Source organism: Physella acuta, unplaced genomic scaffold (genome assembly GCF_028476545.2).
Source record: "Physella acuta isolate Inbredline_101_S28 unplaced genomic scaffold, ASM2847654v3 ptg000745l, whole genome shotgun sequence".
NCBI classification, from domain to species: Eukaryota; Metazoa; Mollusca; class Gastropoda; family Physidae; genus Physella; species Physella acuta.
The window spans coordinates 138,001-164,221 of record NW_026732263.1 but is presented as its reverse complement, the minus strand read 5'-3'; the positions used below and the strand labels follow the sequence as shown (position 1 = coordinate 164,221).

Here is a 26,221-nt window from a genome sequence, read left to right as displayed (position 1 = left end):
TCTACACTGCTTTTAATTAATAGCTAAAGACTCATGAAACACGAATTTCCGTTTATGTAAATGAAGGCAACATTTCAATTGAATATACAGTTTTAAAAAAAAAGTTAACCTCAGCTATTTAAATTAAGTTTATTGGTCATATAAAGAAGAAAGTTGTATGTGAATGTTTTACTTTGTTTAAAATATTGATATTTAATGAAAGAATTTTAGTAGCCCCTTATGGCCTATATGCCAAACAAACACAACTACTTCCTATAGAATAACACTTCCGTTCTCCGCCTACTTATACCACACAGCAACAACAACCTTCAGTGTAAATCCCTGGTGCTGTCAATCCCCTGGTACCATCACCACCTTATACCATCCCTCTCGCACCATCACCCACCCCCGTGATCCCATCATCCCCTGCTACTCCCCCGTAATATGATCCCCCTGGTACCCTTCCCCCCCGTGATCCCACCCCCCCCCTGGCACCCCACCCCTGTGATCCCATCACCCACTGGCACCCCACCCCTGTGATCCCATTTACCCCTGGTACCCCCCCCCCCCGTGATCCCATCACCCCCTGCTACCCCCCCCCCCCCCGTGATACCATCACCCCCTAGAACCTACAACTGTTTCTGTATCAGATAACAAGTGTGAGCACTAATGCCTACCTATGTTAGAAACTCTGACGTCAAAATCTCCTTACCTGCTTGACCTTGAACCCTTGACTCCTCTGGTTTCCTGTAAGTTTCTAGACCTGATGTTTCTACTGCCGGTACCTGTAAGCCCCCCCCCCCCCCCCATCTCCCTTCCCAAAAACACTTGCCTGATAGGGGAACTTATCAGTGTGTAATGTAATCAGATATGTTTGCTCCTAGAGAAAAAAAACATTTCTCATCTACTTCAACGATTATGTTCTTCCAAATTTGTTTTAAGACAAAAAATTATCTTTTGTTTTTGTTCTGTGATAAAGCAAAGTTTGGATGTAAGGTGGGCGAAGCTATGTCAACACGTGGGATTATGTGTATTTATGGACACAAGTAATGAGACTTGAGTTAGAGGTCAATGGACGGTTCACAACAAAAATTTGGTCTCAAATTCAGTTTACGGAATGTGCTAGAACACTCCGAAACGGACAGAATATCGGTGTTAAAATTTTAGTGAGAGTGAGTATATTTGGGCAGGATTAACCTCAGCTTAGAGCGGATTTGATCATCACGATGACACCTTAACGATAATTCCATCTGATGCTGGTGTTTCATTATCTGACGCCCAAACAAAAGGATCGGTCAGAACCGGGAATTCCCACAAACTGAAAAGGGAAACGGCCTCACTTAACTAAAGGACCACTAACTCCTGTCTATACTGAGAAGGGAGATAACCTTTTTACATTTAGGCGCGTCATCAAGGGATAACCCAGAACATGTAGACGCGAGCATCTTCTGTCTGTCCCATCCCAATAACATTGCTGCCCCCTACGAGGGGGGGCATTTGAAATTTTCGGGGGGGGGGGGGCGGGGGGCGGTAGACTTTCTTCGGGGGGGGGGGGCGGACACTGTTAAAAGTATATATTTTCTATATAAATTATATAAATTTCATTTCGTTCGGGGGGGGGGGGGCGGTTAAAAGCCCCCCCCCCCCCCCGAAGAGATGCCTGGAAGAAACTCTGCCCCCTACAACTACCAATAGAATAAACCCTAATTACAACTAGACTAGATTAACAAGAAAATATTGCTTTAAAAAAGTAAAGCTAAGTATATTAAATGAATAAAATAATAGACGTGAAAATATTTATTTTTTACCTTCTATTCTATTTGTTATGTAATTAAAAAAAAACACTTTGGGCACTTTCAAACGAATATTGTCATTCTCTACATCACCCTCCTCAAGTTTTTCCACCATTAATTCAATATTTCAAAAATCTTTTCAATTTAACATCCTTACAATTAGTTGTTTGCCTTTTTAGGATAGTCTACTAATAGTCCTACAATAAAGAACTGTGAGGAATTAATAAGCAAACATCGCATTGAAAAGGATAAATTACTGATAAAGCTTCAACCATTACGACAACAAATAACCTATTGCATCGCTAACCACCGTATAAAGAAGAAGAAACATCATTAAAAATATAAAACCGGGATTAATAAAGTAACAAGAAAAAAAAAAGATTAAAACATTAACAGCCACAACTCAATAATTCTATTTACACCGACACATGAACCACTTTATTCACACCGCCATCTTTACCTGTACCATGGCTCGCCCATCTTTAATCATCTTTAATTTCATTAGCACATTTCGTTACCCAACAAGCCACGCCTGTTTGCTGATAACGTGGTTACATTAGCAGAAAACAGAAGATAGCCAGATCAAAATGTCAAATTGTCGGCTAAAATTTTTATTACATTTACAAGGTCAATGGATTTTTTTTTACTGCCCTCTACTGTAATAGAGTTTGTGTGTATTTGTGTGTGTAGGGGGGAGGGGGGGGGGGGATGGGGGGCTTTATCGTCGAGCAATAAACACTGCGTGGGTTAACCCACATCTTTTAGAATTCCGTCGTGAAATTCCTCATTTACCCAAAGTTGGAATTTCAACTTTTATTTTACGGTATTTGAAATAAGTATTTCATCTTTTTTAAGAACTCGATTTTTGAAAGCCCGTTTCTAAAAAAATGTAAGCTCTCTATTACTATGATCTCATCATCATCATCATCATCATTCCTCTGTGGCCCCTGGGGACCAAAGGGCTGCAACCCTTATATATATATATATATATATATATATATATATATATATATATATATATATATATATATATATATATATATATATATATATATATATATATATATATATATATAGAGAGAGAGAGAGAGAGAGAGAGAGAGAGAGAGAGAGTTCATGTAGTTTACAATATTGAAAGTAGTGAAATATGTTTAAAGTTAAGTATTCTCATTTTTAGATGAATAAAGGGAAACAACCTTCACGTGTAGTCACAAAAGTAGTTAAAATACAGAGAAATTGAACAATAATAGAACTAAAAAAGGATGCTTTGTTTTATTAGTTTTTTAAACATAACTAACACAATTCTTATATGATTCTTTGTCAATTTCTTATACTTAAATAATTGAGAATTACTATTTGATTCTTGTAAATATAGAAAACTATTAACACAATGAATGATCTAATTTGTAGAGATTTGAAATTGTGTATTCTACTTTAATTCGAGAATGGAATGTTCTGTGCTATAACAAATCACGATAACGAAAGTTTCTTTTGGAAAAAAAAAAAGATGTCGTAAGTCTCCTTTTTTTTTGTAATATTTAAAATTGTAATTAGAGGCTTTGGTTTAGATCTATGTATCAGTAAACCATCTTAACTGAATGACAGTAGGCTACAAGTAAGAAAGAAGTATTACTATTGTAAATCTGTATCAGTCCTCACAAGCCGATGATCAAAACTGTAATACTATAGCGAACATGCAAGGCAAACTGACTCTGTAAATTACATTTCTGAGGCGGAAAAGAGAGAAAAAAAAAGTTAACTAAAATTTTCTTTAATGTACGTATTCAAAAGACTAACATGGAGATGTCACCCCTTTTATCTCAACTAAGCTTTCTCGAATATTCTTATCTGAAAATAAGGGTTGGGATGACGAAACCGCTAGTTTTTCGAGAACACATACAGGCGAAAACAGTTTCGTAAAAACTTTAAAGGAATTTTTCTTTTATCCAAATGTTTTCTTCTATTAAATTCGCGTTTAGTCAAAGGAAGGGGAAATTAAAAGTTTAAACTCTTAACGTTGTTTTGGTCGCTTTGAACTCAGTTACTAAGATGGCCCTAACTTCCCCGTTAGAATGAAGTTGAATGCCGATCTTTGGCAAAAACAATACATCTAAAACGTACCTGCAAATGTGCAAATACCCGATGTAATTGGTATGACGAACATCGGGACATCCCATACTTTATATATATATATATATATATATATATATATATATATATATATATATATATATATATATATATATATATATATATATATATATATATATATATATATAAGTGGCGGAATAATATAACAGGAATCATAACATATACAAACATAACGTATAAAAACAAATCTAAAACTTGACTCCTGGACCCGTTTAAATAAAGTATCGATTAAAACTTACAGGTATTGAACCTTTCGATTTACAATATGAATATATGTATTACTATATGGAACTTTTTATGTCGCAAGTCTCTATTTGACTTGACGCAGACGACCCCTTCCCCAACATGCCTTCTTGACCGCAGCCCTCGCCTATTTAGTGCCCCCCCCCAAGCCCTCGCCTACCCTGTGCGCCCCCCCCCCCCCAACCATCGCCTACCCAGCAAGAAGAGCCTTCCTGTCTGGGAGCTGGAGCCTCATAGTTTCCACCAAGACAAGCTGACCTCAACGTTAAAAACCAATAAATCTTATCTCACCCAAGCTTTAAAATATTCAGTGATTCTCAAACAGTTACCAGAGAGTGTCTAAAACTTTTGCCATCCAGTACCCGGATGTCGACGTGCCTCGCAACCCTCTACACTGACTGGTGTCCTTGGGATGCGTAGGGAAATATCAACGTGTTAAGATTTACGGTGAATACACATTTCGACAAAGGGGGTGGGGGTACATCAAGATTAAAGTGAGACGCCTTGATGTTAAGCACCTGTAATAAACGGATCACTCCAATGTGTAGAATATCAAGGTATAAAACGTGTTTATTGCGTTCTCTTCACACATTTCTACACCTTCTACTTTCGTTTTGCTCCACACATTTCTACACCTTCTACTTTCGTTTTGCTTCACGTCGTTTTTTCACCTTAATTTTTAAGCGAGAACTGCGATATTTTTTTCTCTTACATTTCCAGTCGTCAGCTTTAACACTATTCCGTCAAGCTGTGGGTTAGAGTGCATATTTTAAAACCTGGGAATTAAAAAAAAAAGTGGGAGAGTTATTTCTTTTAACGGGATTTAAAAAAATAGGGAAGTCACTCTAATGAAACACTTTTCCTCGAAATAAAATGATTTTGTTTTACGCCGTTTGATTCTTCGAGGCGATGTTATTTATTATTTTTATTTTCAAGGAAGATTTATTCAAAACCTTAGATCTAGTGAATATTTGCCTTTAAAAAGTATTGAATCTAATGATTAAATTAAACAAGGCTCATTGTTTTGATTAAAATAGACACATTTCTAAACGATTGTATGATGGCTACCCCATATATTCAAATAAAATGTTAGGTCAAATATAATGTTTCTCACTGTATCACTTTATGTGAGAGAGTATACATTGTGTGTGTTAGTGTATTATATGAGGTGAGAGAGTATACATTGTGTGTGTTAGTGTATTATATGAGGTGAGAGAGTATACATTGTGTGTGTTAGTGTATTATATGAGGTGAGAGAGTATACATTCTGTGTGTTAGTGTATTATATGAGGTGAGAGAGTATACATTCTGTGTGTTAGTGTATTATATGAGGTGAGAGAGTATACATTCTGTGTGTTAGTGTATTATATGAGGTGAGAGAGTATACATTCTGGGTTAGAGAATCTCAGCGGGGCAGAGAGTAGAAATTCTGTTTGTGAAGTTCCAGAGATTACCCGTGTTTATTTTCTAAAGATGACGTCAATTTCATGCCGTGTAACCCGTATGTGAGAGAGAGATCCAGGGCGGGGCTAGTACTGATAAATTCTACATCCCGCATATCAGCATGATGGTTTTTAACAATTTTTTTTTGCTGGCAAGTTATGTGACACGAGCAAAAATCTGGTAAACACACTCCTCTAGTGATGTACATACACATTGCAAGCTTGACAAAATAGTGTTCATTGATATGTGATCTAGCCGGCAACAACTTAATTTAATTAAGCTCTTCTTTAAATCTGGAAACTGCACTAACCTTATCCAAAGATCTAAGCTGCAAACCTTCAGGTTCTGACCAATTGGTCACTTCATCTAACGTAGCCTTAAACTCTTCTTCCATCTTCTGACCTTTATTGCCTGACCATTGGTCACTCCTTCTAACATAGCCTTAAACTCTTCTTCCATCTTCTGACCTTTATTGCCTGACCATTGGTCCCTCCTTCTAACATAGCCTTAAACTCTTCTTCCATCTTCTGACCTTTATTGCCTGACCATTGGTCCCTCCTTCTAACATAGCCTTAAACTCTTCTTTCATCTTCTGACCTTTATTGCCTGACCATTGGTCCCTCCTTCTAACATAGCCTTAAACTCTTCTTCCATCTTCTGACCTTTATTGTGTGACCATTGGTCACTTCATCTAACATAGCCTTAAACTCTTCTTCCATCTTCTGACCTTTAGTGTCTGACCATTGGTCACTTCATCTAACATAGCCTTAAACTCTTCTTCACACGGCATGTTGAGGCCATCGTACTACATAGCCTCTACCTATATTTAGCTCTTACCTAAACTCTGTAAGCTCTATATCGCCACCTCGTAAGATCCTTCCATTATTCCATGGTTAAAACTCACTACTTACTCTATACAGCTAGCTCCTAAAATTAACTCATTCGCTCTTTACTAACGCATTAAGCTCAAACTATTTAACTCAAAACTTCCAGATCCCCAACTTAGATAACCTCAGTATATGTAGCTCACAGCTCTTAACTCTAAAACTCCAAATATTTGATTCCAAATCCAATCCCTCTTCAAACACAAGCCACCAAAAACTCCCAGCCTTCCAAGTATTCACAAACAATCCTCAGTAACGACAAAGCAAATTATCTCAGCGTGTTTTCAATTGTTCCCCAAAGATGAATCGTATCGTGTTACCAGAAACTGATCTCAATGGTGTCCAAGTTGCAGACTTTGTTCTAACATACGGAACAAATCTCAAACTTTTGCCGTGGTTCTTTGTGACGGACAGAGGTGTCGGTGTAAGGGTGGGTGTGATAGGAGGTGTGAGGGTGTAGGTGTGGAGGGGGGGGGGGGAGATAATTGCTACGCCATGTCCAGGTAAACACTAAAAGGTAAAATTTGGTTGGTGGGGAGTGGGGTTGGGGGCGGTTGTTTTTATTGTGGGAAAAAAAATCTGGCGACTGAAGTTTGTATAAATGTTGGCAAAGTGTGAGTGGATGATAGCTGTGTGATGCGCAAGGTGAGGCAAAAAAAAAAATGTTGAGCTCAACAGGTAAGTGGCGGGGCGGGGTGGGGTGGGGCGGCTGCAAGAAAACACGAGCCAGATCTAAAAGAAGAGGGTTTGTTTGTGGGGTATGTCAAGGTGATTTCTTGAAGATTTCAGTGGATTTACGCTCTATGGTGTTGTCCTTTTGTTCCAAGTACTCACCTTAACCAGGTACTCGTGTTTTACACGGTAAGTTGCTCACTTGGTCGGGGTTTAGTGTGGGTCAATAGTCATGTTGAACCACTTTCTAGAACTGGTACTTGGATATAAAAATAGGTTCAGTTGTATTCATATATTCATAAGTATAAATTAGCCATGCTTCACACATGAGCTGGCTTGTTTCGTTGATTTGGAAAGTATTCGTTAACATACATTTAAAGACAGCTACCGTGAACTTATTATTACTATTGAAGTATTAAAGAAACAATGAGTAGATTGAAATAAAAAAAAAATTACAGTTAATATTTCGCCTTTTAATATTTTTATACAGTAATGGCTAAAATTAACAATTTGTGATGTGTGATTTTTTTAACACGGTATTTGGAATTGATTCTTAATTTAAACAAAATTAGTTGTAAAAATAAACTAAATAACTTGAAAAATTAGAACAATGATAAAATAACATTAAAAAAATCAATTAGTTATTTCAAAGAAGCACTGAGATCAATCAGTGCGTCGATACATTCACTGTTCGAATTGACAGGATCGAACCATCCGCGTTTGAACAAAGCTCATCTGTTTAATTTACCGCTTTATATTTTTGTTCCATTAACAGATGGTTATTTCCTGAACTTTTTTCATTTTTTTTTAAACAACCAGCAACTGCTCTCCCCTTCCTCAATCAGCCCCCCCCCCCCCCACGCCACTGTTTATCCACCCGTTGGCTGAGTCCCGGCCTAACAAATTCAACAACACGGAAACCCCCAGGTAGGAACCTCATACGTCATTACCTGAGTCGTAATGAGCTTCTGAACGTCATGTGAGAGAAACTGGAGACCTAATATTAGGGGAATCTAATGTCTAGAAGACCTAATTAAAGACATATTACTAGGGAAATCTAATGTCTAGAAGACCTAATTAAAGACCTAATATTCAGGGAATCTAAAGTCTAGAAGACCTAATTAAAGACCTATTACTAGGGAAATCTAATGTCTAGAAGACCTAATTAAAGACCTAATATTGGGGGAATCTAAAGTCTAGAAGACCTAATTAAAGACCTATTACTAGGGAAATCTAATGTCTAGAAGACCTAATTAAAGACCTAATATTCAGGGAATCTAAAGTCTAGAAGACCTAATTAAAGACCTATTACTAGGGAAATCTAATGTCTAGAAGACCTAATTAAAGACCTAATATTCAGGGAATCTAAAGTCTAGAAGACCTAATTAAAGATGAACCCCCACCCCACAACAAATTAGAAAAAGTATATAATTTATATAGAAAATATATACTTTTAATTATAGATTTTGAAACATTAAATAAAGTATTTTCATCTCATGTTTCTAGCAGTTTACTCCAGTTTACCATAACACCAGATGTAACTCTCCAATCAGTGGCGGAACTAGAAAAAAAGGGCCACCCCGCAAAAAAAATTCTGGGCCCCCCTATATATATATATATATATATATATATATATATATATATATATATATATATATATATATATATATATATATATATAATACAAACATTGGATGCTCATTTCTAGCCTGATCGAGTTTTGACATTTATTTTTTTCAATTTAAAAAATTACAAATTGTCATGTGTGTGAGTGCATTAGTCTGAATTGAATCTTTTAGTTAAGATTTAGAATTAGTCTTTTTTTTTTAACCTTTCATTTTTTCCATTTTTTGATGGAAGAAATCAGGGTTTCTTCCAGGCATCTCCCGAAATTATGAAACAGAATTTGATGTTGATGTAAAGTTTCGCTTTTAAACCTGACGGTCTATGGGTCAAGTGAAGTAGAGTTCACCTGTTTCTGTGACGTTTCAACACTACGGTCGGCCGCCTTTGCTTTCCCTAACGTGAGTTGGGTACACATCGGGGTTGGGTGGACGGTCTGCTGACTTGGGCCCGGATTTGGGCTCGAGGCTTTCGGGTTAGCAGTCCGGCTTTCTACCGCTAGACCACTCCGCCCCCTTTAGAATTAGTCTATTCAAAATGTTTGCTGTAATACTGCCTACCCACCAAGGTTTTAGCCGGTCAAAAGAATATAAAACGTGAAAGCTTTGTATGTGTAATGGTTTCTCGTGTTATGTTTATTTTTATGTTTTTTTTGTATTTATATTATTTGTTTCAAATATATTTCCTTTTTATGCTATGTTATTCTTTAGTATGCATTTCTTAAACAATAATAATTAAGAGAAGTTATTGCTTTTTAATTTGTTTTGTACACATATATTAAAAGGAGCTTAGGAGCGCCCGTATTTAACTATTTTAACAAGGGAAATAAGTCATGGAAGTGTTTTGAACGTTTGCCTGTCACACTACAGCTCAGGCATATGTTTTTTTTTTACACAACATCATGTGTTAGCTACTGTATAACATCACTGCTATAGTAGATCTGTTTGTTATTTACAAAAGCTTTTACCGTCAAGACAAAGATGCAAGAAAATTATTTTTTAACTATAAAAAATGTATTATGGTCGGCTACGGGCCCCTAAATGACGCGGGCCCCCCCGCATTGCGGGGTCTGGCGGCACTGTAGTTCCGCCCCTGTCTCCAATAGGTTTCTGTATCACGTAGTTCTAACACAATGAGTGTATTTTTTTAGGTGTCAACCTAAATTTAGTTAAAAGTCGATACAAGTCCCTCCCTTAACACACACAAACCAACCCACAGCACACACACCCATCCCACACATCCCTCTCTCCCATCCACATAATCTTTCTCACCCACACAGAGCTCTCCCACACTACACATTCTTCCCACAGCATACACTAAACAAAAAAAAAATATTTTGTCTATAAAAGTCTTATAATTAAACCTAAAACATTAAATTGTCCATAAAAATAAAGATACTTTTTATAAAGCTACCGCCCAACAGAGGCGTAGCGACCCCTCCCGGCGCCCGGGGCGAACTTTCAGTTTGGCGCTCCCCCCATATATATATATATATATATATATATATATATATATATATATATATATATATACATATATATATATATATATATATATATATATATATATATATATATATGTGTGTGTGTGTGTGTGTGTGTGTGTGTGTGTATGTGTATGTGTATGTGTGTGCGACAGTCCGGAAAAAGATTAATAATTCAGCAGTATGATTGTCGTTCCCTAAATCTTCACTCAACGCCCATTAAATTCCCTCTAAGATGCATTGTCCTTTAAAAAATTATTAGTAATGTCAGAAAAAAAATAATTTGTAGAAGGTGCTAATTCGTTTAGGACAGTCTTTTTATGTTTTATCTTTGGAGCAATCTCTGTTATGATATAGTACATAGTTGGATTATAAGTTTATTAGATTAAGGTCATACAATTGACTTACAATAGCAAATTATGTACACATTGGACTACGATATGGGTATTTCGTTGACTGGTTGATTGTATAAGGAAACAAGCTGAAGGAAACAACCTGGAATCAAGCGGGCAAAACAGCTCGAAGTCTTGGATGTATCAGATGTGCGCTGCCTTCTCGCACACAGTCAACAACAAATTCAGAACTAATTGTACTGGTTGACAAAGCTGTATTAACCGGTTTAATGATAGTTGCACCGCCCATGACGTTCAGATTACAATTAGCAGCGATAAAATGTGTATTAGTATTAACATTCTAAGTCGATGTGGGAATAAAATGCGTTGTCAGAAAAAATACAGTCATGCTCTATTGCTAAATATGAAATATCTTTTACTGTATGGCTCGGAGTTAGGTTAAAGACAGTGGAGAATGAAAGATGGTGGTTCGGACACAATATGAGAAAGACAAAAAATAACATCACTATGCAGGTGCTTTCCATTGGGGAAAGAGGAAGAGAAAAAGACAAAATAAGTCCTGAAAGAAATCGTTTGAAATAGAGAAAGGGAAGGCTGGGATATTACAGTTTGATCTTCATAAAAATCAAGTGATTTGACGAAGTTTCACCTATGCCTATGTTCCTTAGGAAGCCGAAACGAATAAAAAGAAGTAATCAAAAGAGTTTAGAACAGTGAGTTCCATCGAACCCAAGAGGTTCAGTAAGTCAGTCTCAGGGCTTCCATGGAGTTCAAGACACACAATTGGTTTCTTTTCTAAGTGTAAAAGAGTTATCTAGTCACCGATCCTGCGCTTTTTGTTGGTAAAAAAGCGCCCCCCCCCCCCCCACCATCTTGGACAAAAATGGTAGAGCAAATTTTAAACGGCATTAACTCTTTTTTTTAATGTTATACAATCGTAAAATAAGCTTTAGTACAATGAGTTTCTTTTCTGAGTGATATCGGTTATTTATTCCTTAATCCGATGTGATTTTTTTCCGATTTAGTCTTCGAAAAAGCGCCCCCACCCCCCCATCTAGGAAAGCTGGAAAGTGGTCTTTCCAGTCACTGTTTCTTAAGAATATACGTTGTACAGTTACACAATCAAGGTAGAAAATAGTTAAATCATAATGCAAAGGCTTTCAGCCGTTATATTTATTTACTTTGACTGTTTATAATTCAAAACTGCAGCTTAAAATGAGCTTTTAATTTTTTTTTACCCCTTTTGGCGCCCCCCTAGGGTCGGCGCCCGGGGCGGCCGCCCTCCCCGCCCTCCCCTAGCTACGCCTCTGCCGCCCAAATGCATAAACTCAGGATATTTATTGTTTGGTTTATGATCTCACTTGAAACATATTTAAGCTGTTTAAAAATATCAACACAAATTAGACAAATGTTCTTGTCGCCCAACACTTAAGGATCTCACGATTACAAAAAAAAAAATTTGTTGTACCACGTGATCTCTAATGACAAACACGTGCTGCCATATTTACTGCACAATTATGGTGACCCCCTTTTTTCTCACTCCCCCACTACCCCCCCCCCCCCCACCCCAACAACCGCAATCCAGGTGAGTTCATGTCTGTAGAACAAAACTATTGATACCACTTCCATCTTGGCAAACATGCAGCTATTTCATGGGAAAAATTTTCAGCTGGATTTTTATTTTGCCGCTCTTAATATATTTTCACAGATTTGATTACATTTGTATTATTTTCAACATCCCAACTGGTATTTCTGTAGAGTTTAAATTCTTTACCGTTGATCATAATGGAAAGAAAAAGAGTTTCTATAATGAAAAAGATTAAAACTGATGTTTTTGTCTGGTTTTTTTTTTCTTCTTGAGAACCAGTGTCTGTGGTAGGTGTCAGGGACTATTTTAAGACGTTCAGAGAATTAATTGTAAACAGTGTTAAATGACAGTGAATGCTTATAACTGTAGGCGCTCTGCTTATTCTATACACTGACTCAGAACTTTAAAAATTGGCTCATACTGATTAGCCGTACCCAAGTGATTTACAACTTAACACGCATGTTTATGTTACGGTTAACGTGTATTTATAGGTTTAAGCTAAGGTTTAAGTTAGTGCATATAGTTTTTGTCAATCTCTGAATATCAAAATATATTTTTTAATCATCCATATGTATATACATTACACTGATAACTCACGGATTTTATCAATAGATCTGCAAATCTACAAGTCATCTTATCGTATCCTGAACATAAAACTAATCCATCCGCCACTTATCGTTATGTAATGGTACCAACGGATCGTCCTTGGCGAGGCCTACATGCACTTGGGTACAAGACTGCCAGGGGATGAAACTTGGCACCAAATCCCCGGCACAAAGCACATCATTAATTTGATCAGACCGCTCAACTACACACTCCGCCATCTTTCTTCTTCCAGTCTCATCCGCGGGAGTTCTTCGAGGGTTTATTTACAGCACCCCGTCCAGAAGTTGATTCATTAACACAGATTTTATTTGATGTTTAAATTGGATGGTTTAAACCAGTGAGTTCGTGATTTAATGAAGGGCAGCATGGCACAGCACAAACAAAAAGTGGGTCGAAATTGGGATATTTGTTGTCTGGTGGGGGGGGGGGGGGGTTACACAGGGGGAGGGGGGGGGGGAGTCAAGAAGTGGGGTTTAAAAATAGTGTTTTTTTCTTCTTAAATCCTCTCTGCAACTGAGGGAAACCACTTGAGCAGACTGCAAGCAGAAACAAGTAAACAATCAGAAGCAAGCATGAACAAATAGAAATAAGCAGAAACAAGTAGATACACGTTGAAATAGTATACATAAGCAGAAATAAGTTGACACAATAAGATACAAGCCGAAACAAGTAGACACAGGCAGAAACTAGTAGAAACAAGCAGAAACAAGTAGACAAGCAGAGACACCCACAGTTATCCCCGTCCCGCACCTGGCCATTAGCCCCAGTAATATCACCCCGGGGGTCGGGACAAGAACTTGCTAGTGTCTGTTTTCATACGCTGATAAAATAAGAGGGTCGCAATTTTACAACCCTTACGGTAAAGTTCCGGTGGCGGAATTCAAGCAAACTTATAACAAAAATATTGTTATAAAAGTATTACTTTCTATTTATTTGTTGTTTGCTATATTCATGTTAGTCAAGGATACATAGCAGGCCTTAGATAAGTTTCTGTCTTCAATGATACATACCGGTTTTAGATTTGTCTGTCTTTAATGATACATACTGGCTTTAGATTTGTCTGTCTTTAAGGATACATACAGGCTTTAGATTTGTCTGTCTTTAAGGATACATACAGGCTTTAGATTTGTCTGTCTTTAAGGATACATACAGGCTTTAGATTTGTCTGTCTTTAAGGATACATACAGGCTTTAGATTTGTCTGTCTTTAAGGATACATACAGGCTTTAGATTTGTCTGTCTTTAAGGATACATACAGGCTTTAGATTTGTCTGTCTTTAAGGATACATACAGGCTTTAGATTTGTCTGTCTTTAAGGATACATACAGGCTTTAGATTTGTCTGTCTTTAAGGATACATACAGGCTTTAGATTTGTCTGTCTTTAAGGATACATACAGGCTTTAGATTTGTCTGTCTTTAAGGATACATACAGGCTTTAGATTTGTCTGTCTTTAAGGATACATACAGGCTTTAGATTTGTCTGTCTTTAAGGATACATACAGGCTTTAGATTTGTCTGTCTTTAAGGATACATACAGGCTTTAGATTTGTCTGTCTTTAAGGATACATACAGGCTTTAGATTTGTCTGTCTTTAAGGATACATACAGGCTTTAGATTTGTCTGTCTTTAATGATACATACAGGCTTTAGGTAAGTGTCTGTCTTTAAATAGCCTAGCAGCCGAGTGACGTAAGAAGGATATTTCTGTACGGATCTGATGGTAGCTGGATGTTTAGTGCTGAGTTGAGAAGAAGATAGGGCAGTACTCACACTGTGCAGTCCCCAACATGCACACGATCATTTAAAAACTGACGCTGGAAATAAATGCGGAGCTGTGAGTTATCTCCCTGTAGCAGATCTTTAGCGGAGAAAAAAAAGGACGAAATCTGGAAATCGAATTCTTTAGACTTTACTTCATCTGGCACATCAAACATAAGAATGATTCACACATCAAACATAAGAATGATTCACACATCAAACATAAGAATGATTCACACATCAAACACACTTCACACATAAGCATACTGCATCTATATAAAAAAAAACCATAAGAGATCACTAGGCATGTGGAAACAATGTTCATATAAAAACACTTGCCTGGTGCTATAAATAGATTGGTCTTTATTTCAAACGCGACTAGCTTAAAATAATACAGAAAAACAAAACAACTCAATACACAAGTCGTTTAACAGAACGATAATTAAACTGTTGATAAACAATGGCTTAAAAAAACAACAGAAAAACCAAAACAAACATTTTAAAACGGGTTTTGAGGGTTGTAAATCATTAACATTTCAGAAAACTAACGTTACGGCAGCAGATATGAGGTTAGTTAACAAAATATGATGACATTTAGAATCCAAACTTCCTTGCACTCTGTGATAGCTTTCATGGACATGAACTAACTTTCCAAGTGTTGTTTGTTATTGAATACAAGCTCAGATAGACTAAAATATAGCCATTATAGTCTGTATTACCTGACTTTGACAAACATATCACCATTATAGTCTGTATTATGACTCAGTCTTAAATCTTTATTCAGCATTTGGCAGTCTGGACATTGTTAGAATGGTCTCGGCCTATGCAGGGGCGAGGGGTGCGGACTGCACCGGGTGACACCATTTAGGGGGGTGAAACCAAGGCAAAAAATAGCAAAATATATACAGAAAAACTTGAGAGGGGGGGTGCAAATCGAAAGTTTGAGGGGGGGGGGGTGCAAATCGAAAACTTGAAAGTTTGTCCCCGGGAAGGGTCGCTACACCTCTGGGGGGGGGGGGGGGAGGTGACACCATTAAGTGCCGCACCGGGTGACACCCGACCTCGCTACGCCACGGGGCCTATGTATTGTTTATACATGTGACATTATCTTTTGTTATGTAATATTAATTTTATCTATATATATATATATTACGTCCAAGATAGTGATATCGTGCTATCCCACCATATCATAACTTACAGGCGGTGTTGTGTATACAACATACATATTTTTAGGATGGTTTACAACAATACATTTCTACTAGGCCAGGGGTCGGCAACCTTTTGAAGCGGAAGAGCCAAAAGTTACAATTTTCAAAATTTCCCTGGTTTTAAAGAGCCACTGACATTTTTTTATTTCAAATATTTTATTTTTTTATTAAGATTATTAGTATTTGTTCAAGGAGCTGGAGAGCCGCATCTTGATATCAAAGGAGCCGCATCTAGATTACAAAAAACCACTACATGATATTAAGATGAGGTGATTGCTAGCTTGTTTCTAATACTAACACGTGAGAAAACCGCACATTTCGTTGTCCCACACACTATCCCACACCAAATAACCACATACCAGTAACTTTCAGTCTTAGCAGCTCCCCCACACAAAGCCACTCATTATCCTAACTAATCCCACACACCAATAACTTTCAGTCCCGGCAGTTTCCCCCCTCAAAGACCAGAGCACCACTGTACTGCTGTGCATGTTCCTGTCTGCCTTTAAGAAAAGCCCACAAGTCTTAGATTTGTTGCCAGGCATGTTTACCGATTTCCTTGAGCGAAACGAAGAAGGAAATGACTTCTGAAGTCTGCTTTATGCCACGTCGGCTTTGTTTGGTCTGTGCGAGCCCATGTCTTGCCTTCCAACAATGCGAGTAACAGGTTAGTGTAAACACCGCGCCGAGCGTGTGTATTTCTTTGTGACCGCGGCACGCTCTAAACACGTTTCATTTACATAAAAAGCAAATACATGTTCTTTGCTTTGTTTTTGGTGAGCGTGGAATAAATTTTTATTTTAAAAAATTCAATTAAAATTACATTAACAATGCCATCCCAACCCTTACTGTTTTATGCGAACACATATATATGAAGAATTTTATGGAGCTCACCCTCGCTTTATACTTCTAATACTTAAACAGATACTCCGTGTAATAGCGCGATAAAATTAGAACTTTAGATAGAATTCTTTAAGTAATCTTTTAAACATTAATTAAACATCTAATTATGTCATTTTTTTTACATTACATTGTCATCAGGTCTAGTTTTGTTAAGTGGTTACAGTTTTGCTCGAAGTAAAAATCACGCGTAATCAAATCAAATAAACGTTCTTAACATTCTAAATATCTGAATGTTTTGCAACTTTAAAAAAAAAGTTTTTAAAATAAACCGACACCTGATTTGAATCTATGAAGCCAAAAGTTTTCGAAAATCCCCGAAATTTTCGAAAACTTTTTAACTTTTCTTCACATACATCAACATATTAAATTAGGATGTGGACATTCGCAGACTGACAACAACTAACCAAATTCTTACAGCCAACATTGTGCAATCACGTCTGTCACAATGTAGAGACAAGAATGGAGAAGACATTTTTTGATTTGTTAGTATTCAGTCTTTTACATTGTTTATAGATCTAGCCCTGCTGCTCAATCTATGAGTTATCCCTCCTGTCCACGGCTAGATTAAATAGATTACATTGTTACCACTGAATTCTTTATAGATCAAAAACAGGGATCAAGAAAAAAAAATGTTTTTAAGTTGTTGATGATTGAAATGGTATTTGTTATTCCGTAATAATATAAAAGTTTATAATTACAAATTACAATTTTTGTTTCTTTTTTTTTCCAGTGTAAAAATATCTTCGATTTTCTAAGACACCGCCCCTCCAGTCTTGTGACGTCACACGTTGTTATGATTCTAGAGTGACGTGCTTGTACCCACGTCAGCTAGCCAATCAGGGGTAGACAGCGAGCTGTAACCACGCCTCCTTCGTGTGCCACGGACACACCCACAACTGACACGTGCAATGGTCAGCGCTGAACGGATCCAGGTCACTTTAACGGGCGGGGCGCCATGGGGGTTCCGGCTTTCTGGGGGAGGGTCCCTACCTCTCACAATCAACAAGGTAAGAATCTCATGGATTTAAATTATTACTTATCTGACCAGTTCCCCTGTATCTGACCAGTTCCCCTGTATCTGACCAGTTCCCATGTATCTGACCAGTCCCCATGTATCTGACCAGTCCCCATAAATCTGACCAGTTGCCCTGTATCTGACCAGTACCCCTGTATCTGACCAGTCCCCATAAATCTGACCAGTTGCCCTGTATCTGACCAGTACCCCTGTATCTGACCAGTCCCCCAGTATCTGATCAGTTCCCCAGTATCTGACCAGTTCCCCTGTATCTGACCAGTTCCCCTGTATCTGACCAGTCCCCCAGTATCTGACCAGTTCCCCTGTATCTGACCAGTTCCCCTGTATCTGACCAGTTCCCCAGTATCTGACCAGTTCCCTGTATCTGACCAGTCCACCACGTATCCGATCAGTTTCCCTCTAACAAGTCTATTCTATTTGACCATTTTCCCTTTATCTGACCAGTTCCCATTTGGCCAGTTCCCCTCTAACTGAGTATTTCCCCGTCTGAACGGTTCCCTGTATCCAACAAGCCAATTCGACCAGCTACCACCACCCACGTATAAAAAAAAATTGCACTACGAATCAAATAATTCTCCCCGTATTGACGTCAGCATCTCGCTAAGATGACGTCAGCCCCTCATCACCTGCTTATAAAAACCTGACCAGAAAAAAAAATGGTTGCAGAAGTCTCTGTGATATTGTACATGGAACAGTTCCAAGTGCACACACGGGACCCGAGTGTTCAATAGATCTCTGGCTCCAGTAATACAAGCTAACCCATCTTCCCGGCGCCGAGATAGCCGGAGTAAAGGGAGACAAGACAACAACGGTTGAACAAAGGGAGATCAATCGGTGACCGGCTCACCCAGGGGAGACAAATAAACTTGGATGATTCGGTTGTAACTGAAAGAGTAACGATCGCCTTAGATAGGTTTCAACTCGATTACCGACCCTTTATATTATAAGAACCTTTATTGTTCACATTGTATCTATTATGTTTTTTTTCTACACCTTATATTTAGATATCAAGAATCAACATTTAGCAAAATTATGGGAATCAAATTTTAGGAAATGAAAATTTAAAAACAAACGGTTTGCAAACATAAGGATAAAATTTTTTCTCAAAAGATTTTTTTTAAAGCTTTATAATAGGAGGAATAAAATAAAAGCAACTGAAAATAATATAATTGAGCTTGAGATTGAAAAATAATGAGTGCATCAAACAGAACAAAATCTAATAAAAAATAAACACAACAAATATCGCATCAAGCGGTGCCATTTCACTTCTTGCTGGCACAATCTCGGCTTCATTAATTAGTGCTGTGCCAATCAACGGCCAACACCTGTATTACATGAATCCTGGCTACAGAATGTCAGCGTTACAGGCAACATGCAAAGTTTGCTGTCAATTAATGTATATTAATGTACACACCCAGCACCCAAATATTGTTCTGTCAATTAATGTTTGCAGCCAAAGTTTGTGGTCATTTAATGAAGCTATTTCCTCTAACAGACTTACAATACAAAAACTCATCAGACAATGGTATGAAAAGTACCCGACTCCTTATAAGTTGTAACAAAGCACTATCAGAACATGGTTTGGCTAATTTAATGAGATAAATTATATTGAAGAATCTTACTTGCACTTTTCGTTTTACTACTAAAGTTATCCCCCACCTATTTCTGATTGCTTAACCGTCAATCCGGTACCCTATGAAGTTATTCTCCCCCCCCCCCCCCCACTTCCGATTGCCAATCTGTCTATCCGGTACCCGATGGAAGTAAAAAGCTCTATCAGAGGACTAAAATACAAATCATTAATGAGAAGTAAAACACAACACTGCTTAAATACTGTGCTGTGGCCTGCAATAGGGGTCAAGGCTATGAACAAGCGGGGTTATAGTTCATCAACGTTTTGTGTAAAACAAGATTAAAATAGATCTCACATTTCAACCAAGCCAATCAGCACACAAGGCTATAGGACATAAACGTTTAGTATAAAAAAGATAAAAATTAATCCCAAGTTTCAACCCAACCAATCAGCAGACGATTGAAGACGAGAGATAATCTTTGGCAGCTGAAACGGCGTGAGCAAACATCCACACGTGCACACGTCGGATGGATCAGGTTCTTCCCCCCCCCCCCCCCCCACCCTCAGAGTTCAAGGTCACAAACAAGATGTTTCCTTTCTATCACATCACACCTAAAACACAATGCTTTCGTCTGGCAGACTATGTGAAATAAAAATTGCGCATCTAGGCCGCAATGGTTTGGTAAATATATAACAGCATCGGGCGCCATAATTGAGAGAAGAAGCGAGAGATGGGTAGATGGAGGTTTTTTTAAATCTCCGAGTGAGATAAAAGAGATGGATAACAGCGTAGACAGAAGAGAAAAAAATTAACTAGAAATACAATAGTTGGCAACAATGTACTATTTTTACATCACAGAACAAAACTGAAGAATATCAAATCCCCGTCATAGCATCACGTGCAAGATATGCGCTATGCTCACGAAATGTGCGTCTTTATTAACTCATGGTGAGCTAAGTTTCGACCGGCTCAAGTTTTATATTGAAAATGTGTCGCATTACAAAAGCAGGAAAACTTAGTCACTTACATTAATGACTTTATTCTTACTGCGAAAACACGAAAATAGAAAAAAAATTTTTTTTAGTAGGAACCATATAAATGAACATATGAACACTACTTCATCTGTTCGATTGATTACTAGGTAAATTGATGATTCGATTCTTTACTTTACTATATAAAAGGTTAGAATGGACTTATGTTTTGTTTTTAGGTGTGAAATATGACTTAGACGAGAAGAAGGCGTTGTTAAATTTGAGACAATTAACACTGCTAGTCGGTGTAGTTACCTCCTACTTAAGTTTTTGGAATTGTTTCCACCACCCCAGACCCCCCCCCCCTCAAGCACATGTGACACAAGAATATTTTAAACCAACCACTTCGCCATTTTGACTCCAATGTTCCTTCCGCCATACGTTCTGACGCCGATGTTTCTGACTCCCAGATTCGCAAGAAGAGTCAGGCTCACGTACATGGCCTCCTGGAGGGTGACGCCGTCATCTCAATCAACGGCGTCCACGTCCACGACAAGACGCAGGACGAGGCTCTAGAGCTGGTGGAGCAGGCGGGAGACTCTCTGGCGCTCGAGATCTTCAGGTCGGTACTGTCTTATTGGTTCTACTCTCTAACTTCTTATTTTATTCTTGGGAGGTCACATGGTTTTTATATTAGAAAAGGTAAAGGGACATTATGTGCCAATAAAGTAAAAGGTCATTATGTAAAAAAAAAAAGCAAAATGATATTGTGTAAAAATTAAGCAAACGGGCATTCTGTACAATTATGGGATGTCATATTTCAGAGGTGACATGGATGAGCTGAGCCGAGAGAAGCCAAAGAAAGCCATTCTTGTTCCTGGTGGCGTCATGGCCGCGCCCCAAGACAGCGCGCCACCTACCCTTCAAATGACGTCATCGGCCGATTTTGATTCCTTCGACACGGCAGAAAGCGAGCTCAGCTTGAGTAATTTTAAACTCATCACCAGCGTGGACGACATGAGCGCGTCCACATACAGCACGGAACAAACTTCCGGCTTGACCCTCTCCGCCACCGTGGGTGATGTGAGTGGAACCGCCTACGACACGGAACAGAATTCCGGTCTCATCCTCACCTCAACTGTGGATGACATGGGCGGGTCTACCTACAGCACGGAGGAAACTTCCGGTGTGACCCTCATCACCACGGAGGACGACATTTACTCTGAAGCCGTCCAGGAAGTCGAGTCGTCTCCCCTGATCCTGATCGACGCTGGCGACATTTCCACTTCCCAAGACACGACTCAAGTCGACGAGGTTCACTCCTCGTTCCAGCAAAGCAAAGTCTGCGCCGAGCCTTTTGTGGACTCTGTAGAGACCGCGAGTTCCCCGTCTCGCTATAGCCCTCACGTCATCGCGGAACCGGCTCCTATCCTTGTGCAGCCGGAAGTCACGGTAATCTCCCAGCCTGCACCTGGATTAAGTCCCCACAGCCGCAGTCCCGTCCCCCCTCCTGTCAGCCCCAAACCCCAGAGGTTCTCCAGCCCCCAGCCCCCTCCCGTCAGCGCCAAACCGCCAGGTGTGATGTCCACATCGGCTCACGCCACTTTCGATGACGGTCGCACCAGACGTGAGGTCACCTCTGAGCAGCACGTGCAGAAGAGCGACGACGGGCGCAGCAGCACCTTCGTCCAGCGAGAGACCGTCCACACCACCAGCAACTACGGCCCGTCCTACGTCCAGAACCAGACCTCCGCTTTCAACGTCGTCCAGTCCAACGGCGCGACCAGACGCACCACCACCAGCAAAACAACCGTCAACACGACGGCAGTCACCAACAAAAAAGGCCCCACCCCCTTCCAGAGCACCGTGTCCAGCAACATCCCCCTCCCCCAGCCCGCCCTCCCCACCAGCCTGAGCTCTGGGAACCTGACCAGCACCGGACCCTTGTTTAAGCCCACCAAGTTTGTACCTGGCCAAGGCAAGAAAGACATCCCTGGCCTGTACTCACCTTTAGTTGATGGGAAAGAAAATGCGCCCCCACAGCCAATGTTTCAGGTACTGAACAACTTATTGTCTTCCATTTATCTCATTCCCTCAAATATGACAATAAACATGACCAATGAAAGTATGAAGGTAAACATGACCGATGAAGTAAAGTTTTTATGTTTCTACAGCATCGGCGTAAGCACTGTTGAAAGTGTAGGAGTTAATTGAGAATTCCTTGGCTTCTGAGAAGTTTTTTTTTATCTGAGCTGATAATGCTGATTTAAATTCCAGCGTTGATTACTACATGCTTTGATTACATTTTTATCATATGTAGCAGAGTAGAACATTTATCAAACTGTAAACATTTGATAAACTTGGTTTTTTAGTCTTTAATTAGTGATGTAGAAATTTGTCTCAGGGATGTTTTCTAGTCTATCCACCCATATAGGACGAGATTATGTTTGTTGACTTAAAAACAAATATTCATATATCCGCGAGTTTAATTTACGTTTCAAATTCTTGTTGGACTGTTATTTAGATTAGTTTTTTTTAAATAATGATGGTAACTTTTGAACATAATTAAATACAACTCAAATGCTAAAATTAAAGACACCTACAATCGATCTTACCCTCCTGTCCATCAGGTCAAGAAAATAGTGCCGGACAAGCCACAGAGCAACACCCGGGATGTCTGGCGCCCCAACGTCTGGATATCAGACGGCTACCAGGACCAGGCCCCCATGACCCCCTCAGAGGACAACTCCCCCTACTCCACCCTCACCTACCCCAAGCAGCAGCCCGGCTACTCTCTTGTGGAGGAACAGAAGAGGCGACTTCTTCAGTCACAGACCTCCACCACCTCAAAGAACGAGTCAGTTCAGTTCTTTACTCTCGCACGCTCGCTGTCTTCTTCATCGTTCTTAATTGTAATGTTGGAAGTGATCTCTTCCAACAAAAATTGGGTATTACCTGTCAATCTGTCTTGGCCCGTTGACACCGACTTCAACCTGTTTTTCTTTCTGGATTAGCTTCATTAGACTTTGTAATTCAAGAACAAAGCACAAGGCAGCAGTTGTTTGATTTTGGAGGTTTTTTTTCTTCCCCAAGATAGGTTGCTGTCCCCTATCGAGCCTCATCTGCTCGGGGATTCGAACTCGGAACTTATCGGTTTAACAGCCATGAGCTTTACCGGCCCGACCACTTTTACTCCTTTCTCTTGCTCTCAATTGTCTAACCGTGTGTGTGTGTGTGTTTATGTGTATGTGTGTGTGTATGTGTGTGTGTAAGTTTGGGTACTTACTGTATTTAGTTTCCAAACATTTAGACAAAAAAGTTAGACCCCCTCACCCAACCTAAACTAGCTCCGCCCCTGATGTTGCAGGTACGAGGACTACTACAACGACCACTTTAACTCCCTACTCTTGCTCTCAATTGTCTAACAGTGTGTGTGTGTGTGTGAGTGTTTGGGTACATTTAGCGATAAAAGTTAGACCCCCCTCCCAACCTGAACTAGCTCCGCCCCTGATGTTGCAGGTACGAGGACTACTACACCGACCACGTGGACCAGTACGACAGTCAGCAGGGCCAACACAAGCATGGGCGTCTCCACGTGTTCGCCCCGCCCGTGGAGATCCACGCAGACAGCGGCTACCAGGAGTACTATGACGACATGGAGGACTTTGACGACGGCGGCTCCAGTCCTGACTCGTCAGTCATCAGGAGGAGAAGTAAGTCATTACAGAAGCTGTCAGTCATAAATGTAGCTGTCAGTCATGTCAGTCATAAACGTAGCTGTCAGTCATGACAGTCATGATAGGAGCTGTCAGTTGTGACAGTTATAACAATAGCTGTCGATCACGTCAGTCATAAACCTAGCAGCCATGACAGTTATATCAGTAGCAGTAGGTTATTTGAAGTCTGTTAAGGTGTCAGAGTATGGTCATTTGGAGTAGTCTCGTGTATGGGCGAGCGATGCTACTTGTAAAGATCGTGGATCTATACACAGTCAAGCGTTGGATGTTACAGTAAAGCCTCAAACAGTATGTTCACACAAACGTGTTTAGTTCTCTGAAATCTTAAATTAGTTTAATAAACGAAATGAGTTTGGGTTGATTAAAAAAAAAAGACAGACATAAAGATAAAAATAGACATGATTTAAAATCTACTATTAATGTTGTTAAGATGAGGAATATATAGTTTCCGCCTATTTGGCATTTGCTTCCTGAGACATTTCCGCAATCAATAAAAGTTTCCGCCTCTAAAACGACTATCTGTCTATATTTTTAGATTACAATACACCACGGAATTCTTTTAAATGTCATGCAGATAGGATAATTTTACAGGGGAGTTTTATTTCTATTGAGTCGGATTTTCTCAAAGCTACTTGTGAACTTTGGCAAGTCTGACATGAAAAACACTAGAGAAAATGTTACTGTACTCTCTAGCATACAATTCAGATGTGACGCACTCTTTGGCCAGATAAATATTTCAGTGCAGGAACCAAACTGTGAACAGGTGGTATAGGCATAGAGAATATGTTTTACTTTGTTAAAAAAACTCTTTCAACATAAATTATGGGAAAATAAAACCATAAGGTTTTTAATTGTATAGAGAAAATAAAAAGAAGGACGCTAGTTGGCCTGCTTTAAAGTTTGACCTATTTAAAAAGTTGTAGATTGTATTTTTTTTATAAATAAAAAAATTTCTAATAAAAACAAAGAAATTAAAATATTAGGTTGAAAAGTTGACTTCATTATAGCTACTTAATCTTTGCGCAAAGAAGAACTAAAATTGTGACTCAATTTCTGCCTATTATACTGAGTCGATGACTCATTCCCTTTTGTTCTCAGAGAAACTGTATTCTGACTCCGCCTTCTACGACGCACCTGGCAAGAATTACCCGACGATCACGGAGCAGATGAAGCTGTGCAAGAAGATCGCCCAATCCCTCACGTCTGCTGCCAATCGACGAGCACGTGGCGCCAAGATGTTCATGAAGCGGAAACGCAAGTCCAGCAAGTGGATCCACGAGGGCCACAGCGAGTGGTCGTCCTCGGCTGGTGACGTGGCTAATCTCCAGGAGCTGGACAGTGAGCTGAGTCCTGACGAGGGCGGGAACAAACCCCTGCTGTACTTCAAAATCCCGAGTCTCAAAAACCGCATCAGCAGCGACGCGAAGCAAACCAAAATGGCGTTGACCCAGGAGCAGTTTGAGAAACTGCGTCTGAATTCTAAAAAATGTGAACACACCGCCGTCCCCCCAGACACCTGTTTTGACATTGTCGCTGATCTTAAAGCACACAAGGGACGCGGTGGACGAATGTTCGAGAAACGAAAGCAGCGTTCGGATAAATTTGTTATTGACGAAACCAATGCCAAATTTCCCCACCCCAAGCCCTCCCCCTTCCCGGCGAAGCCCGCGACGAAAGAAAAAACCCCGTGGCAGGCCGCCATAGAAAATTCTGGAAACGTCGACGCAGCTTTCTCGCAGTTGACGGAGTGGGAGAAGAACCAACGGCTAAATCAAAGCGCCAAACTTGAGGGTCTGAACCTGGCGCCTCTGCCGGTGGTCAAGTCGACCCTCAAGTCTGACGAGTCGGTCCATCTCTTGGAGGGCAAGAACTTTAACCGCACAGCTAAAGGCTGGAGAGGGGGTGGAGAGTACCCCGTCGGTGAGTGACATGCATGAGTGACTTTTCTAGGTACATGATGTGGCATGTTACATACCCACGGCCATACAACATGGGTGATTTGTCTAGGTGCATGGTGTAGCATGTTACATACCCACGGCCATACAACATGGGTGACTTTTCTAGGTACATGATGTGGCATGTTACATACCCACGGCCATACAACATGGGTGATTTGTCTAGGTGCATGGTGTAGCATGTTACATACCCACGGCCATACAACATGGGTGACTTTTCTAGGTACATGATGTGGCATGTTACATACCCACGGCCATACAA

At 39.6% G+C, this 26,221-nt stretch overlaps 1 protein-coding gene across 3 annotated transcripts in view; it reads left to right on the top strand.

Annotated features, from left to right (window-relative positions):
* LOC131950211 (uncharacterized) overlaps positions 1-26,221 on the top strand; it is a 48,669-nt gene that overhangs the window by 18,142 nt on the left and 4,306 nt on the right. For 2 of the 3 annotated variants that reach the window (XM_059312269.1, XM_059312268.1), the window contains exons 2-7: positions 17,417-17,693; positions 20,738-20,889; positions 21,092-22,322; positions 22,898-23,124; positions 23,787-23,980; positions 25,103-25,924. In XM_059312269.1, coding sequence (XP_059168252.1) covers positions 17,595-17,693; positions 20,738-20,889; positions 21,092-22,322; positions 22,898-23,124; positions 23,787-23,980; positions 25,103-25,924 — 2,725 coding nt within the window. In that variant the 5' untranslated portion in view covers positions 17,417-17,594. Of the gene's footprint in view, positions 1-7,247; positions 7,355-17,416; positions 17,694-20,737; positions 20,890-21,091; positions 22,323-22,897; positions 23,125-23,786; positions 23,981-25,102; positions 25,925-26,221 lie in introns of those variants that run through there. The other variant, XM_059312270.1, reaches the window with a different exon arrangement.